This window comes from Petaurus breviceps, unplaced genomic scaffold (genome assembly GCF_028583685.1).
Source record: "Petaurus breviceps papuanus isolate PSGF00001 unplaced genomic scaffold, PetGlider_PUasm1.0 76, whole genome shotgun sequence".
Lineage (NCBI taxonomy): Eukaryota > Metazoa > Chordata > Mammalia > Diprotodontia > Petauridae > Petaurus > Petaurus breviceps.
Window position 1 is genome coordinate 52,099,032 of NW_027186473.1, and position 16,864 is coordinate 52,115,895.

Below are 16,864 nucleotides of genomic sequence, written 5' to 3' on the forward strand. Positions count from 1 at the left end.
AAGAAACGAAGAAAGAGAAAAAATAGTATGTCTACATTCAGACTCCATCAGTTCTTTCTCTGGAAGAGGATATCATTTTTCATCATGAGTACTCTGGAATTATCTTGAATCACTGTATTTCTGAAAGCAGCCAAGTCATTCACAGTTGATCATCATATAGCATTGCTGCTACTGTGTAAAATGTTCTCCTGGTTCTACTCAATCCAATCTGCAACAATTCATGTAAATCTGTCCAGATTTTTCTGAAATCATGCTTTTCATAATTTCTTATTGCATAATGCTATTCCATTATAATTGTATACCACAACTTGTTCAGCTGTTCCTCAATTGATGGGCATTCTCCCAATTCCCAGCCACCACAAAAAGAGCTGCTATAAATACCCTTGTACAAATATGTCTCCCCCTCCTTTTTCTTGGATCTTTTTGGGATACAGACCTATTAGTGGTTATGCTGGATCAAAGGGCATGTACAGTTTTATAGCCCTTTGAGCATTTGAGCTTGGTCTTTTAAGAACATATTCTTAATATTATATTTCAATATAACTGGTTTCCTTTGTAATCTTAAACATTCTGTTTTATGCACTAAAAATATTCACCTGAGATGCAGTCTATGACACAAAAATGTTTAACTGCCACTGTTTTAAGGAGGCTTCTACCAACATATGTTCAATTTAATAAATGCTTATTAAATTTATTTATATGAATATATTATGAAATATATTTGCTTATATCTATATACATAATTAAATAAGTTTAATGATATTATAATATGCTTCTCTTTTCTCTCTGCTTAATTCTTCCTCACTCATCAGAATAAATGAGGTAGAAGAGTTAAGGAAAATAAATTTTGGGTTGGAAGGCAAGGGTGGTCAGTGGAAAGAGAGATGAAAATAGCTTTTCACTGTCCCACTTCAAGCTCAGGAAAGGAAGTTTTACATTTATCTTGTTCTCTATCTTGCAGCACTAGAAAAGCCATTTAGAATAAAATACTCAATTCTCATTCCCCTTTGGATTATATCCCAAGGGTGATGTGAGCCAGACTAAAGTAAACCTTTGAAGAGGAAAAGCAGCTCAGCTCAGCCTAGAGTAGAGACTGGGAGGTAATATTCAAACAGAAATAGAAGGGGAATCTAATCTACATTTTTTCATTTTCTCAAAATTGTCAAATATTCCATATTAAAGAAATGAACTTTATCACACTACTTCCAAAAATTTTTGACTTCCAGGCACAAACTAAAAATAATAAAAGTGAAATTACAAAATATACCATAAGCTTTCTGTAAAAGATTAAAGAAAAATTATACTTTTACCCACAAAAGCATATTACTGAATTACTGTCATCAACATAAGCAATAGGCAAAGGAGAAATAGGTCTTCAACATGACTGAATTTTATTACAATAGACAATACACTGGAAAATACTGTAACATCACATGAACTAGTTAGCCTTATTTTCAATTTTGAAATAATTTCTGTATATATGAAATTTAAATAGACTGATGACCCATAATAAATACATAGTGTCTTTTAAAAACAGCATTTGAAATGTTCTTTCATTTAAAAAATTCAGAATATTCATGTTCATAGGGAGAAAGAAAATATTTTTGGATATTTTATAGAATTGAATATAAAAGAGCATCTTCAACGAGATCTGTGATCACTCAAAAATCAAGATAGTTTCACACATATACATGTATGTGACATGCATATGTATGTATATTATATATAGTACATACAGTATACATGTGTTATATGTATATATTGGTATATATGTGTAAGTACAGGGAAAATCAACTGGATGAAGAATTGTCTATTGTCTAGACAAGTGGTGTCAAACTAAAAAAAAAAAATTAATCTCTGAGGGCCATATATTGACTTAGAAAGCCTGACATTAACAGTCTTTCTTGGACCCTATAGTTTTTTTTTAGTATTTTCTCTCTCTCTTTAAATTTACTTATATACTTTCTCTTATATACACTTATACCTATAAATACTATATCTAAATTCCTTGAAGACAGGGACTACTTTTTTTTGGTCTCTGGACTTCAGATTTAGAAGAGTGTTTTCCATACAAAAAGTCCTTAATAAACAGGTACAGAATAAATAGATCAAGAAAGTCACAAGAAAAGGTTCCAATATAGTTTTGTCACCTTGATATTAAAAATAATTTTTTCTGAGCTACTTGTGTCACTATAGGGTCATTTCTTAATTTTCATCAACTCCAAAATTTAACTTTTTTTTTGCATCTTTAAGATGAACAAATTGGAATAGATAATATTTAAAATCCCCCTTTGGCTCAAAATCCTATAATTATAGGATGATTTAAAAAAGAAAACAAAAAGTCAATACCTAGCAAATGTTTGAATTATAAGTAGGCAGATTCTAATATAGATAAGAAAAAATACTTTCTCAGAAACTAATTTCTATGTAGTTCATTTCACACTCTTTACTTTTAATCACAGAGTCAAGTGAAATCCTTTGTAGTAAAACCTATTACCCAAACCACAAAAACCTAAGCCACATACAGCAACTAACATCAAATTACATGAATTTTAAATCAAACACTAATCCAAACCCCACTTAACAGCTTACTGTAGATGCAAGTTAAAAATCAACCTGTACCTTATAGCTACCATTGATACAATTTTGAAATATAATTCTTAAAATGTGTTTCAAGCATTGTAGAAGTCTTATGTTATATGCATGTTTGCATTTCTACAAGTAATATATGTGTGTATACTTTAAAAACTTACTAGCTTAATTCAGACCATATGAGCTCAAAAAATAGGCTTAGTGTTCATATTATAAACACTGGCAATGTCACTGTGCCAAACAGATCTTAAAACTGTCAATCATCTATACTAAACCCTCACCCTACACATTTTTTAAAAAACATGAAACATTTACTCAAAATAATTTAGAATTTAAAAAGAATTATTTAACCGTTGTGTACTTTTTTTGCACTTTAAATGTGAAGCTCAGAGAAGCACTAGATAATTCTTATTCATTTTTCTTATTAAAATTTAAACATACAACTGTTAATACTCACCACCTAAATTCATTCCAGCTTGTAGACATTTCTGAAGTCTGCAGGCAGGACAATTCTTCCTTCGAATTTTATCAATTATACAATCATTTCTTCCAGCACATAAGTAATTGTGTTGCCCTGAATAAAGAAAAAAAAAGATCATGAAAATAAATTAAAATTTCCATTAAGTCAACTGAAAATATATGATTCTCACTTTTTATCAGAAATCAGTTCAATTCAATTCAAATTGTGAAAGCTCCTTTCCATCAGATATTATCTTAATTCTGAAAACTCTTTCTAAAATAAGCAGAAATAACAATATGGTCCTTTTCATCCATAATGTGATGTCCAAGGCAGCGCTAGGACACTAGTACAGGAGACAGGAAGACCTGAATTCAAACCCTGGCTCAGAGATTTATTATTTCTGTAACCCTGGGCAAGGTCCCCTGTCTGCTTCAGTTTGCCCATCTGTAAAATGTAGATAATAATAGCTTAACTACAATGATATTGTGAGGATAAAGAGATGCTATCTGTAAAGTCCTTTGTAAACCTTAAAGCACCATAAAAATACTAGCTATAATAATAATTATTATTATTATGAATTTATTTTAACAACTATAATAGTATGATATGGATATAAGAGATTTCAACCTTTTTAGTTTTTAATGATAATATAAGAATAATTTTTAATGATAACATAAAGTATAAATAATTCTTGAGTATTATAGTAACTCAGATATAGATGACACTTAGATCATCAAAATCAGAATTCTAGGAAAGCTGTATTGAATCTTCAAGGTCACCACAAAATATTTATTCAGAGTCTCTAATAATGTAAATAAAGGTCCAATTATATTTTATATGTATATGTATTCATTCTGCACAAATATTCCATACAATTTTAAATTTGTGGAATTGAGATACAACATGGTGCAGTAGAAAGAGTAGTAGGTGGTAATCAGAGGAGGTTCAAACTCTCACTCTACTATCTACTAACCTGTCTGGGTTTCAGTTTCCTCATCTAATAGGAGGGCAGCATTTGCCAGGAAAGTCAAGCCACCACTTCCACCTTGACCATCATCTCCCCTCAGATCCTGATGGACACAGCCCTGGATTCTAAACCCAAAAGCCTTGGGAATAGTAACACTTCAAACTCAGTGCATTAGTCTATCATCCTGGCAAGTCATCCCGGTGGAGATGCAGCCTGTGTGTCTGCAGGTGCCATAGCCACAGTTAATAAAGAACCAAAAAGGAAAGTTCTTGCCATCTAAGTGCTTGATCCTCTTAAATGGTTAGACATCAGAAAAATCACATTTTATTGGTGGAAATGACATTAAAGAAGACTCGTTAACATCTGCTTTGCCACTGTACCCTAAGAACCATAGGACTTTTCCATCTGACCTAGAGCTTAAACTTTTCATGTGTTGTTATCTCTCCTATTAGAAAGTATTTCACTTCAAGAAATTCTCAAGGAAAATTGCCCTGATGTTTTAGAACCAGAGGGCAAAACAGAGGTAGAAAGAATTCACCGATCACGTCCTGAGAAAGATACCAAAATGAAAACTCCTAGGAATATTATAGCCAGGTTCCAGAATTCCCAGATCAAGGAGAAAATGTTACAAGCAGCCAAGAAGAAACAATTTGAATATTGTGGAAACACAATCAGGATAACACAGGATCTGGCAGCTTCTAAATTGAGGGATCACAGGACTTGGAATATGAAATTCCAGAGGTCAAAGGAGCTGGGATTAAAACCAAGAATCACCTACTCAGAAAAACTGAGTATCATGTTTCAGGGGAAAATATGGTCATTCAATGAAATAGAGAACTTTCAAACTTTCTTGAAGAAAAAACCAGAGTTGGATAGAAAATCTGACATTCAGATACAAGAAGCAAGAGAAGCATGAGAAGGTAAACAGGGAAAAGAAATCATAAGGAACTTATCAAAGTTGAACTATTAACATTCCTACATGGAAAAACAATAATTGTAACTTATGAAACTTTTCTCAGTATGAGAATAGTTGAAGGGAATATAAATGTATATACATATATATGTATATATATGTGTGTGTATACGTATATATGTCTATATAGGAGGGTATATGGGCGTATGAATACATATGTGAGTGTGTGTATATATGTCTACAGGTATACACAGATAGAGGGCACAGGACCAATTGAATAGGAAGGGATGATACTTAAAAAGTGAAATTGAGAGGTGAGAGAGGAATATAATGTGAGGAGATGGAGAGAGACAGAATGGGGTAAATTATCTCATATAGAAGAGGCAAGGGAAAACTGTTACAATGGAGGGGAAGAATAGGAAGGCAAAAGGGAATGGGTCAACCTTACTCTTATTGTATTTGGCTTAGGGAGGGAATGACATACACACTAAATAGGAGAGTAGGGGGAAAAGTAAGGAGAAGGGGGATGATGGAGAGGAGGGCAGGTTGGGTGGGGGGAGGGTTGTTAGTAGCACACACTTTTGAAAAGGGACAGGGTCAAAGTAAGGAATAGAACAAGGGGTAGGCAGGATAGAATGGAGGGAAATATAATAAGATTTTCACAATATATCCACTATGGAAATGTTTTGCGTAGCTACACATGTACAACCTATATTGAATTGCTTATGTTCCCAGTGAGGATGGGTGACGGGGAGGAAGGGAAAGAATCTGGAATTCAAAGTTTTAAAATAAAATATTTAAATATATGTGTATACACACACACACACACACACACACACACACATATATATAATTTTACATGTAATTGGGAAATAAGATATATAGGCACTGGGGGATAGAGATCCACTGTGCCCTACCGGAAATTCGGAGGGGGAATGAGGGAGGACATAGGAAAGAGCAGAGTGGGGGAGGGGTATACAGTGAGATTGCTGTTTTGGGGTGGTGGGTAGGGGAAAGACAGGGAGAAAATTTGCAACTCAAAATCTTGTGGAAATGAATGATGTAAACTAAAAATAAACATAAAATTTAGTTTTTTTTTAAAAAGAATATTTCAAAGTGTCAAGGACCTATAGGTAAAGTGGAACATTTTAACACAGTTTTATTAAGTATTGCAAATACCTCTGATAAAAGCATGTGCTATGTCACAGAAGCTACAGGGACTGAATTAAGGGGTCTAAAATTTAAATGAAAAAGATGTACATAATTTTAGAATTGTAAGATCATGTGACCATCAAATTCAGTTCACTGGTCTTCATTCTGCTCTCTACATCTACACAGAACAAGTTTCAATCCTTCAGCTTTTCATATACATATGCCTCTTAAATCTTCACTTCTACAGGTTAAATATTCCGAGTACTTTCAAGTGATATGGTTACAAGTCTCCTTATTCCATTGTTATTTCTTTGGACCTGCCACCATTAAAACATGGCATTTTGCTAAACAAGATGATATAAATTATGATTAGAATGAGATTATCACCCTGCTGACTTTTCTGGTAGTCCGATAAGATGGCTGATTTCTACTGAGCTTGCAATCAACTGTCAGTTTTCTTCTGAACTACTCTCTAACCAGGTTTTTGCATGACTTTTTACTTATGTCTACTGCCTGTGACCCTTTCAGATTTAGCTGGTTTTCACCCAGCAGTTCTGAAGGGACAAGTGAATAAAGGAGAATGCATCCATTCTTCTCCAGGCTGTACTCCTGACTCGTCTCCACGGTATTTCCTCTACCATACCCAGCCTTATACCTTCATCCTGCTCCTCTTTTCAGCTCACTTTCATATATTATCTTCCACCATTAGAAAGCAAGCTTCCTGAAAATCAAGAACTAGCTTTCTTTTTTCTTGTATTTACATTCCTAGTGCTTAGCACAATGCCTACACATAGTGTACATTTAATAAATGCTTCTTGACTTGTCTCGATTCATTAAGCACCTAAGCACATAGTGCTTGGTATATAAATACAAAAGGGAGATAGGCCCTGACCTCAACACGCTTGCATTCTAAGACGGGGCGACAACACATAGAGGGGACTGGTAGCTAGGGAAGGGAGATTTGTTCTGGGAACTGAGAACGGTGAATGGATCCATAGAACAGCCCTGAATAGATAACAGTACTGAGAAGCTTCCTAGAGGTGAAGGAGACATGTAGAGAAAGGGGGGATGGGAACGACAGGGATAATACAGGGCAGAGGGCAAGATATACCTTCCCTCAACATCCTCACCCTGTCATTCTCCAAAATTCTACCCTATTGCCTTCCAAGGCCCTTAGGTTATTCTCTTTCTCAATGAAGAACTACAAATCCCAGAGGGCCGTGTGCTCAATGCAAGGTTCTAATGGTACACTTATAAAGCCTACCACAGTATGAAGATATTTTATGGCTTCATTAAAGTGAAAACATAAAAATAGTGATGTACATAGTCTAGTTAGTCTACTGTATTTTGATTATAAAAATTTGGGGGAGCTTTTTGTTTTGTTTTGTTTTATAAGGTACCGCTCACCTACCCTAATTAGAAAATGTGATTTTGGTGTTGATATAGTGATTTTGATAGAATTGTACTGATCCATACATACTCTCAGTTTTCTTCCTCTATTTGACTAATGGTCTGAATCTGAGACAGATAAGGGTGAGGGATGCCATTTGTGAATACGGAACAAAGCAGACCTGACTGACATACATGGGGGCTGCATCTATAATCAGAGACTCATTAGCATTTTTTTTCTCCAGAAAACTGAACTAATTGGTTTCACGTCTGTTGTATAGGAGTCCTTTAGTATAATGGTGATGGGACTGTAATAGGATTCTACCTGTATCATCTTTGATTTTTTTTTCAAACAATGCTACTACTAAAAACCAACACAGATGGTTCATGAGTTTCAATAGTCTTATTCTGGTGATGTAGAGATAATAGCTGATAGTTCTATATAGTATTTTAAGACATAATACTAGATTGTGCTTATCACTTTAAATGATTATTTCACTTCTAGTTTCTGTACCTTCCACACAATTGTAATACTTCAGATAATATTATGTGCACAAAAACCATGCTAAAAAGTGGAAAGAATTCTAGATTTAGAGTCAGAAGACTTAGGTTCGAGTCCTTTTTCGGTTTGTTGCTGTTCAGTCACGTCCAACTCTTTGTGACCCCATTTGGGGTTTTCTTGGCAAAGATACTGGAGTGGTTTGCTGTTTCCTGTTTCTGTGCCCTTGATGATCTTTTAAGTTAAGTTTCAGTTTTCTAATCTATAAAATTGAATGAATACACCAGTACAAGCTACCTCACAGAGTTGTAGTGAAGATAAAAATCATATGATCAATCAATCAACAAGCACTTATTAAACACCAATTATATACCAGCCACTCTGTAGGCTGTGTGGTTACACAGAGAATGAAACAATACATACTTTTAAGGAATTCAGCCTATCAGGGAAGAATATATGTCCAAATATAAGTATACTCAGAATAAATACAAAGTAGTTAAAGAAGGGAGGACTCCAGCAGTTGGCAAGATCATCAGGAAAGGTTTCCTTAAGAAGCTCAAGTGGCTTTATCAAAAGAAGGAATTGTCTCAGATTTGAGAGTTAGCTATGGAGAAAGGACTCAGATCTTGACTCACCATTTTCCTTGTGCCTCTTGTAGAGTACAGTGAAAAGCGGGGGGGGGGGGGGGGGAAATTCCTCCCCACCCCCAGGCCCAACACTGGCAATGTGGGTAAAAGCACATAGCTATAGGAACCAGGACTGAATCCATCCTGAAGTAGAAGCTCAACCTTCTGGGCTGAGAAATTCAAGAAGAGAAAGACAGCTTGACAACCGGATTCAGGATTCTGCTGCTTGGGAGATGGTCGACCTCAGAATAAAGATCTCTGTTTCTCCTACCTATCAGACCACTCTTCTCAAATCTCCTTTGCTGGATCCTTACCTTGGTCACACCCATAAAGCCCCAAAAGGTTCTATCCTGGATGCTCTTCTCTTTTCTCTCTATAGTATTTGCTTGGTGATCTCATCAGTTATCATGGATTTAATTATTGTCTGTATGCTGATAATTTTCAAACCTACCTATCCTCCCCGACCCTCTCTGCTGACCTCTATACTCATTTCTTCAACAATTTTCAGAAATCTCAAACTGGATTTCAACAGACATCTTAAAATCAATGTGTCTAAAAAAGAACTTCATCTTTTCCCCTAAAACCTCCCAATTTGGATTCCTCACTATCTCTCACACACCCCTTCCCCCATAATCGGCCTGCTGTCAAGGTCTGTGGTTTTAATCTTGCAACATCTCTCAGATATGCTCCCTTCTCTCCTAAGATTCTACTACTCCCCTTGTGTAGCATATCATCACCTCATACCTGGATTCTGCTTCGGGGGTGGGGGGGGGTCCTACCTGCCTAAGTTTCTTCCCACTCTATTCAGCCACCAAAGAGATTGTCCTAGAGAGCAGGTCTGTGCACTCAATAATGTACTCAATACACTCAATAAACTCCAGTGACTCCCAAACACCACCAGAATAAAATACAAAATCCTCTGCTTGATATTCAAAGTCCTTCATTACCTGGCCTCCTCCTACCTTCTAGTCTTCTTACAGCTTACTCCTCCCCACCAGGTACTCTCTGATTTAGTGACACTGGCCTCCCGGCTGTTCCACAAACAAGACAATCCATTTCTCAGCCCTGGGTATTTTCTCTGGCTGTACTTCCATGACTGGAATGCTCTCCCTCCCTGCTCAGACTACGGACCTCCCTGACTTTCTTTCAATCCCAACTAAAATCCCACCTTCCACAGAAAGCCTTTCACAACTGCTTAATTCCAGTGCCTTCTCTCTATCATTTCCTGTTTATCCTGTATATATAGCTTGCTTTGTATGTATAGATTTCCATGTTGTCTCAACTGAAAGCTCCTTATGGATAGGCACTCTTTTGTCCCTTTTTGTATCCCCAGTGTTCAGCAGAGTCCCTGGCACCTACTAGGTGCTAAATACTTATTGAAGGACTGACAAAGCTCCAAGAGGGCAGAAGTAAAAGGCTGCAGGTTGTAAGAAAAGGGTTTGGGTTCTTCTGAAAAAAGCTGAGTCAAAGGCTGGAGGCAGAAGAGAATATCCAGCTGGCAAAGCAATACATCCAGCAGAACACCCAACACTCGGGGCCAAGATACTTTGCCCAGTGAGAATCAGGTTCACATAGCTGCTTATACTTAAAACTACTGGAAAAAATAAGAGGGCGGGGAGTCTTAAGAATAGGACTGTCCTGTGGAAATATGGGAAATAATAACAATATTTATATATCTATGTATACACATAGAATCAGATAATAACCAATGCAACATTTCAAATAGTTTATATCTTTTCTCATTCAGGAAAGTTCAAAAGCATTATATTTGTACCAAAATACAAGGAATACACATTAAGTTATTTAAAACTAATTCTTTTTTAAAAAGGGAGAGAAATGAAGTTATCATTATTCTAATTTATAGCCCATCAGTATACATAGCACAACTACTGAAATTTAAATAGCACTCCAAGATCTAGAGTGTTTTCCTCACAATCATGGAATTAAGTAGCTTAGTAGGGTGGGTAAAGCACTGGACCTGAGTTCAAATTGGGCCTTAGACTCTTAATTGCTGTGTGATCCTGGACAAGTCAATAAACTTCTGCTTGCCTCAGTGCCTTATCTGTAAAGTGTAAATAATAAAAGCACCTATTTTTTTAGGGTCGTTGTGAGAACCAAATAAGGTATTTGTAAACTTTGCAAACTAAACTCCATTTTAGTGATCAAGGAACAATCTCAAAGAGATTGACTAAATTGTCCATAGTGACCCAGGAATTTAGTGTTAAAACTAGGATTTCTATCTCATCTCTCTGGTTCCAAGACTAATAAGGTCCATAACACTTTGCTTTCTCTCAAACCCTCTAATACTTCTGGTTGGTACTTTAAGAAAAGCAGGATTTCACTGGAGAGGGAACTCTCCAGATAACCCTAAAACTTTCTACACATTAGAGAATAATGTTTATTATTGTTAATATTCCTAATGACCTTAAAATGTCTAGATGACAGACATACAATCTGTTGCTGAACATCCTGCATAGCTTGGCAGGACTGGCCAGGGCTTCTATATTAGTAATATCACTTTTGAAAAACTGAGGTCATGTCTGTGCCATCATAAGGCATTGGGACTTCAGTGCTGTACACATACACATAAACATGGATGTATGGGACCAAAGCAATACATGGATTTTAGAAATCTATGTGCACATACATGCATATGCATACATAGATCTCAACTCTGAAAGATACAAATCCAGACTCCGTTTTCCTAACATCTGATACACATAACAGATGGTTGTGGCCCCTGTCCAAACAACTTCAGGGAGAGAGTATAGAGGAAAAAATAGAGTAGATGGCTAAGTATTGAGACTTAGAGAAAGCCCTCAGTTAGAAAGGGAGAAGACGAAAGGAAGCCAGAGGAAAAAAAGAGGAAAATCAGTACAGTACAGGAGTGGGATTATCCTTGTTATAATGATCCTGGAGGGCAGAACAAGGTGTGAGAGATGGAAATTGTAGAAATCTCAATATGAAAAAAACCTTCTGAACCATGAGAGCTGTCCAAAAGCAAAATGAACTGCTTTCTGAGGCACTAAGTCCCTTATCTCCAAAAAAGTTGAAGTGGAAAATAGATGATCACTGTTAAGGACATTGTAAGAGTAATCTTTCTCAGGTATAGTTTTATTTCAAGAACTTCGATCTTCCTTTTAACCTGGAGTGTCTATGATTCAGGACACAACCCTGACCTCAGGCTGCAAGCTGAAACCCAGAAATTTTGATCTCATGTTTGTGCCTTATAAAGCAGGAAAGCAAAAGCTCCTTGAAGGCAAGAATCCTCTCAACATTTTAATTCTCAGCACCTAGCACAGTGCCTGGCACATAGTAGGAACTTAATAAATGCTGTTTGACTCATTGATTGCTTGGCTGCCCAGGTCCTTGTGGCATCAAAAATCCCTGACTTAGCTCCCTATTACTGGAGTTCTTGGAACTTCAGTAATCCAGGAAAATGTTACAATCCCAGGAACTGTGGAAGTCTAAAACACTAGGGCTCATGCCTATTGGTGATATGAAATCACCTTTCTAGCCTTTGTTTTTTTTTTTTTCCTGTTAAAATACTCCACTGTTTTCTTTCCTCCTGGAATAACCATGCCAAATAATTTTAATCATTATATCTTATCAACTATCATCCAAAGCCTTACTTTCATGGTTACCAGGTTATGTGAAATGTAATTATTTTACCAGATCTCAGTTGCAAAATGTTAAATGAAAAATATATTAACGCATTTAAGGTTTTATGATCTAATGCTATTTGTATTGTGCTTGTTGTGAAATTCATCATACAAGTCACACACTAGCATCCAAACCCAAAATGATTCACATAAATGGGGTAGAAAAATCTACTTTTCAGTAAGGAAACAAGAGTTGAGGTTGTTGTAGGCTTTTTTGGTTGTTGTTTTTTTTAAAGTAGGATCTCTTCACTAGGTTACCCATAAGATAGCCAACAAAGTCTACAATTAAAGTGTGGCACAAACATTCTTATTTCTAAAAGAACTGTTCATTTTTCAGAGTAAGAAATACAGTTTTCCCAAACCTTTTAAAATTAATTTATATTTCCTTTTCATTTTTAAAGGTCCATTTGTTGTGCTGCTAAACGATTTTTTTTTTTAAATAGTTGACAACCGCCCAGCAACAGCAGCCTATGTTTGCAGTCACTATTTTGGGCGACATCACATGTCAATTACATAACCTTGTTTAACTGCTCTTGAACTGGTTAGAGCAACCTGGGGAACAGATGAAGGCAGTCCTACTGAATTCTGCAGTGCAGATTCTGATGGACAATTTCCCATCTTCCGCATCCCAACACCCACCTCCTGCACCCCCTTACCAAGAATACTGCACATATAGTAAGTGAGTCTCTGACAAGAAGTAGTTATTCATTGTTAGAGCCAACTAAAACATTTGATAATTAACTTCCTCTGCTCAGTTTAAACCAGTTCAGTCTGCCCATAATAAAAGTAATGAACAATGATCTCCTACTGCTAAGGTTTATGAGTGAGCTTGAGACATGAAAAATACATCCTTCAGAGGTATACATTGCTTTCCTCTAAACAAAAAATCTTTGGCATTTAGGGTTTTAATGATCTCAAGATTCATTTTAGAAGTCAACATTTGACTTGCTTTTTTTCTCTAAGTTTTCAAAAGTTCTTTACAAGTGGATAAAAATGGAATTTTCATATGGACATTCTTGTTGTTTTGAGGTGGTATTGTTTATTTTGACATCTTTTAAATCACTAAAGTTTAAATTGAAAAAGCAAGTCATGATAATTAAATATTCCAAGCCATTCTGTAATAAAAGACTACAAGGAAAAGAAAATATTTCACAATGGCAAGATGCCACTAAGGTATTTAACCTTGGAAATATTTATTATGGTATGCAACAAGGAAACACATCAAGGAACAAGGAAAACTTTTCAGGTGGAAACAGTTAAGTCCTAGAACATTAAATGGTAGTCACTCGTTTAATGTTCTTAGAACATTGTACTTTACTGTAACAAGACCTCAGCTATCTGAGGGAATTCAAATCATTACTATTAAAGAAATAGAATGCATCAGGCAGTCACAAGATCCTTAGACTACCAGAGGCTAAGTAGAATAATGACAAAATCACAACACACCAATGGTTGCAGAGATAAGCAAATTTGGTGCCAGGATTGCAATCCCAGAAAGAGAAATAGGAGTCCTAGCTAACTCTCTTACTCAGCGACCAGAATTAACTTTCTCTTCGACTTAATTTCTTAATTTACAAAATGAGGGCATATCAGGGGTGGGGAACCAGTGACCTCAAAGCTACATGTGACCCTTTAGGTCCTCAAGTACAGCCCTTTAACTGAACCCAAGTTTTACAGAACAAATCATTTTAGTAAGGGGATTTGTTCTGTGAAGTTTGGATTCAGTCAAAGGGCTGTGCTTACTATGTGTAATACCTCATGTTAGATGGGCAGAAGACCACAACCTAGGATCCATATTGGCTTCCTCCCCCCTATATGAGTATGGGGGTCCTCATCAAATCCTTTGGTAGTTGTAGTGACTGGTGGCTAAATCCCTTCCTCCAAAGGCGGAGGACCTAGAGGGTCACATGTGGCTTCGAGTCTGCAGGTTCCCCACCCCTGGTAGATAATCTGTAAGGTCCTTTCTAGCTGCAATGTTCTGAGATTCAGGACTCAAACAACCAAGAGGATACTACAGTGATTAATTTATTCTCAAATGAGTTCAATGTTGTCTAAAAAATAATCTCTGGTGGATTAAGTGAAACATGGATTAGCGATTGACAGGAAAGGTAGCTATCCCTGTGCAGGAAGACAAGACATCCCTATCCCTACATAAGAGGCTAAGAATTACAAAGCTCTTTGAAAAAGAATTTAGAAGGATGCATTATAGGTCTTTGCTAGAAAAAACAGTTGCAGATTAATGAAATTAACTGCTTTAAAATGCTTCTCAGGTTACAGCACTGATAACTGAAGCAGAAAATTTCACATGCACAATCTATTATGCATGTATACTTAGACATATTTTAAACTTTAAGAAAATTTCCATATGTTTCAAATCACTAAAATACCAACTATCAAGTGAAAAAGAGCTCAAACTATAGAACTCTTAACAATTTTCCCCTAAAAAACACTTTCAGACCTCAAAATTTTTCATCAGGCCACAAAATCTGATACATGCAATCTATCCAACTATTTTGAACAACTATCCTCTAGGAAAAATATTCTTTCTTTTTAATTTTTAACATTCACTGTTATAAGATTTTGAGTTCTAAATTTCCCCCCTTTCCTCTTCTCCCCCTCCCCAATATGGTAAGCAATCTGATGTAGGCTATACATGTATGATCATACTAAGCATATTTCCACATTAGCCATGTTGTGAAAAAAGAATCAGAACAAAAGGGAAAAATCACGAGAAAGAAAACAAAAACAAAAAGCAACAAAAAAGAGAGAAAATAATATGTTTCAATCTGCATTCAGACTCTGTAGTTCTTTCTCTGGATGTGTACAGCTTTTCCATCATGAATCTTTTGGAGTTGTCTTAGATCCCTGATCAGAAGAGCTAAGTCTAACAAAATTGGTTGCTGCACAATATTGCTGTTATTGCTGTTACTTCACTCAGTATCAGTTCATGCAAGTCTTTGGAAAAAATATTCTTTACCTGGGTTCTGTAAACTTGATTAAAATATTTTGCTGACTTTCAATTTAACTGAATTCCATTGTAATCTATATATTTTATTAGATGCATTTAAAAACGTTATTCTGGAAAAGGGTTCACCGGCTTTGCCAGAATGGAATCTATGACACAGAAAATGTTAAGAACTTAGGCTCAAAAAGAATTGCAATATGTTCATTGGCATAAAATAATTTGTTCAATAAGATGCAAATTCCATGAAAAATCATTTAGAAAAATCATTTTAAATCCTCTCCTACCCCTAATTTATAAATATGCTTAATGAAAAAATTTCAGTCTGCTAGCAGAACATATGAAAGGGCTAAGAAACATGGAAAATTATAGTTAACATTTATATAGTAGTTTAAAGTTTACAAAATTCTTTACAAGTTTACTCATTTGACTCTTACAATAACCCTGTGAGAGAGGTAATGTTATTATCCTCATTTTACAAATAAGGAAATAGTCACAGAGGGCTCAATACTTGCCAGCATCACACAGCTAATGAGAGTCTAAAGTAGCATTCATACTCAGATCTTCCTGATTTCATATCCCATACACTATCCATTATGTCACCCAGAAACCTATGTGTTTATGTGGATATGTTCTCATTTTTGGTACTAGTCATTGATGGGATGCAGCAGCAGCATAACAACAGCTAACATTCACATAGTGTTTACTATGTATAACACCTCACGTTAGATGGGCAGAAGACCACAACCTAGGATCCATATTGGCTTCCTCCCCTCCATATATGAGTATGGGGGTCCTCATCAAATCCTTTGGTAATTGGGTTGTGACTAGTAATTGTAGTGACTGGTGGCTAAATCCCTCCCTCCAAAGGCTGATGATAGAAATCCTAAATAGCAACTGCGAGAAGTAATGTTTTGAAATGACATCTGACAGTTACATAGCATTTTGAAAGTTTGTAAAGCACAACTATAGAATATCTCAACTCTTGAGTCTCAACAACCCTGTAAGAGAGGTAATACAGGTCTCTATATTTTACAGATAAGGAAACTGATACGGAGAGCTCAAGTGACTTGTCCATGGTCACACAACTAATAAGTGTCAAAGGCAGGATCTGAACCAAGAACTCCTACTCTCAATCCAGCTCGAAACACTGAGTAGAAAGCAACATTCATTATGCCAATGTACATTGTATTTCCTGGGAGATCTGAATGAACTGGTCAGGAAGTTAAAAGTGATACCCACTTCCTTATAAGCTTTCAGAATCATTTTAACAATTATACAGCAGGGGAAAAAAGACTGGGTGTGGATCTGGCTTACATCTAGGCTTGGACCCTACTAAACCTCAGTTTTCCGATATGTAAAATGGGGATGACTGTTTCACTCCTACATTGTGAGAAAGGTGCTTTGTAAACATTAAAATGCTATCTACAGGTAGCATAACTTTTACATTGAGGTGGTTTTTAAATCACATTGGCTCACTTGTAACGTTGTGTTCAGTTCACCTGTTCCTCTTTCCTCTTACTTGCTGCCAATTCTCACAGCTGTTCCAATTTCCCAATGCCACTGTGTTGAGTGGGTCAAACTCAGTTTAACAGCCTCGAAAGCAGTTGTGCTTTCTTATTCCAACATTAAAAAAGGTCCA

The 16,864-nt window shown here is 36.0% G+C and overlaps 1 protein-coding gene across 5 annotated transcripts in view; it reads right to left on the reverse strand.

Moving 5' to 3' along the window:
* NR3C2 (nuclear receptor subfamily 3 group C member 2) overlaps positions 1–16,864 on the reverse strand; it is a 440,138-nt gene that overhangs the window by 138,042 nt on the left and 285,232 nt on the right. For all 5 annotated transcript variants that reach the window (XM_069105493.1, XM_069105492.1, XM_069105491.1 and 2 more), the window contains exon 4: positions 3,050–3,166. In XM_069105493.1, coding sequence (XP_068961594.1) covers positions 3,050–3,166 — 117 coding nt within the window. The remainder of the gene's footprint in view (positions 1–3,049; positions 3,167–16,864) is intronic.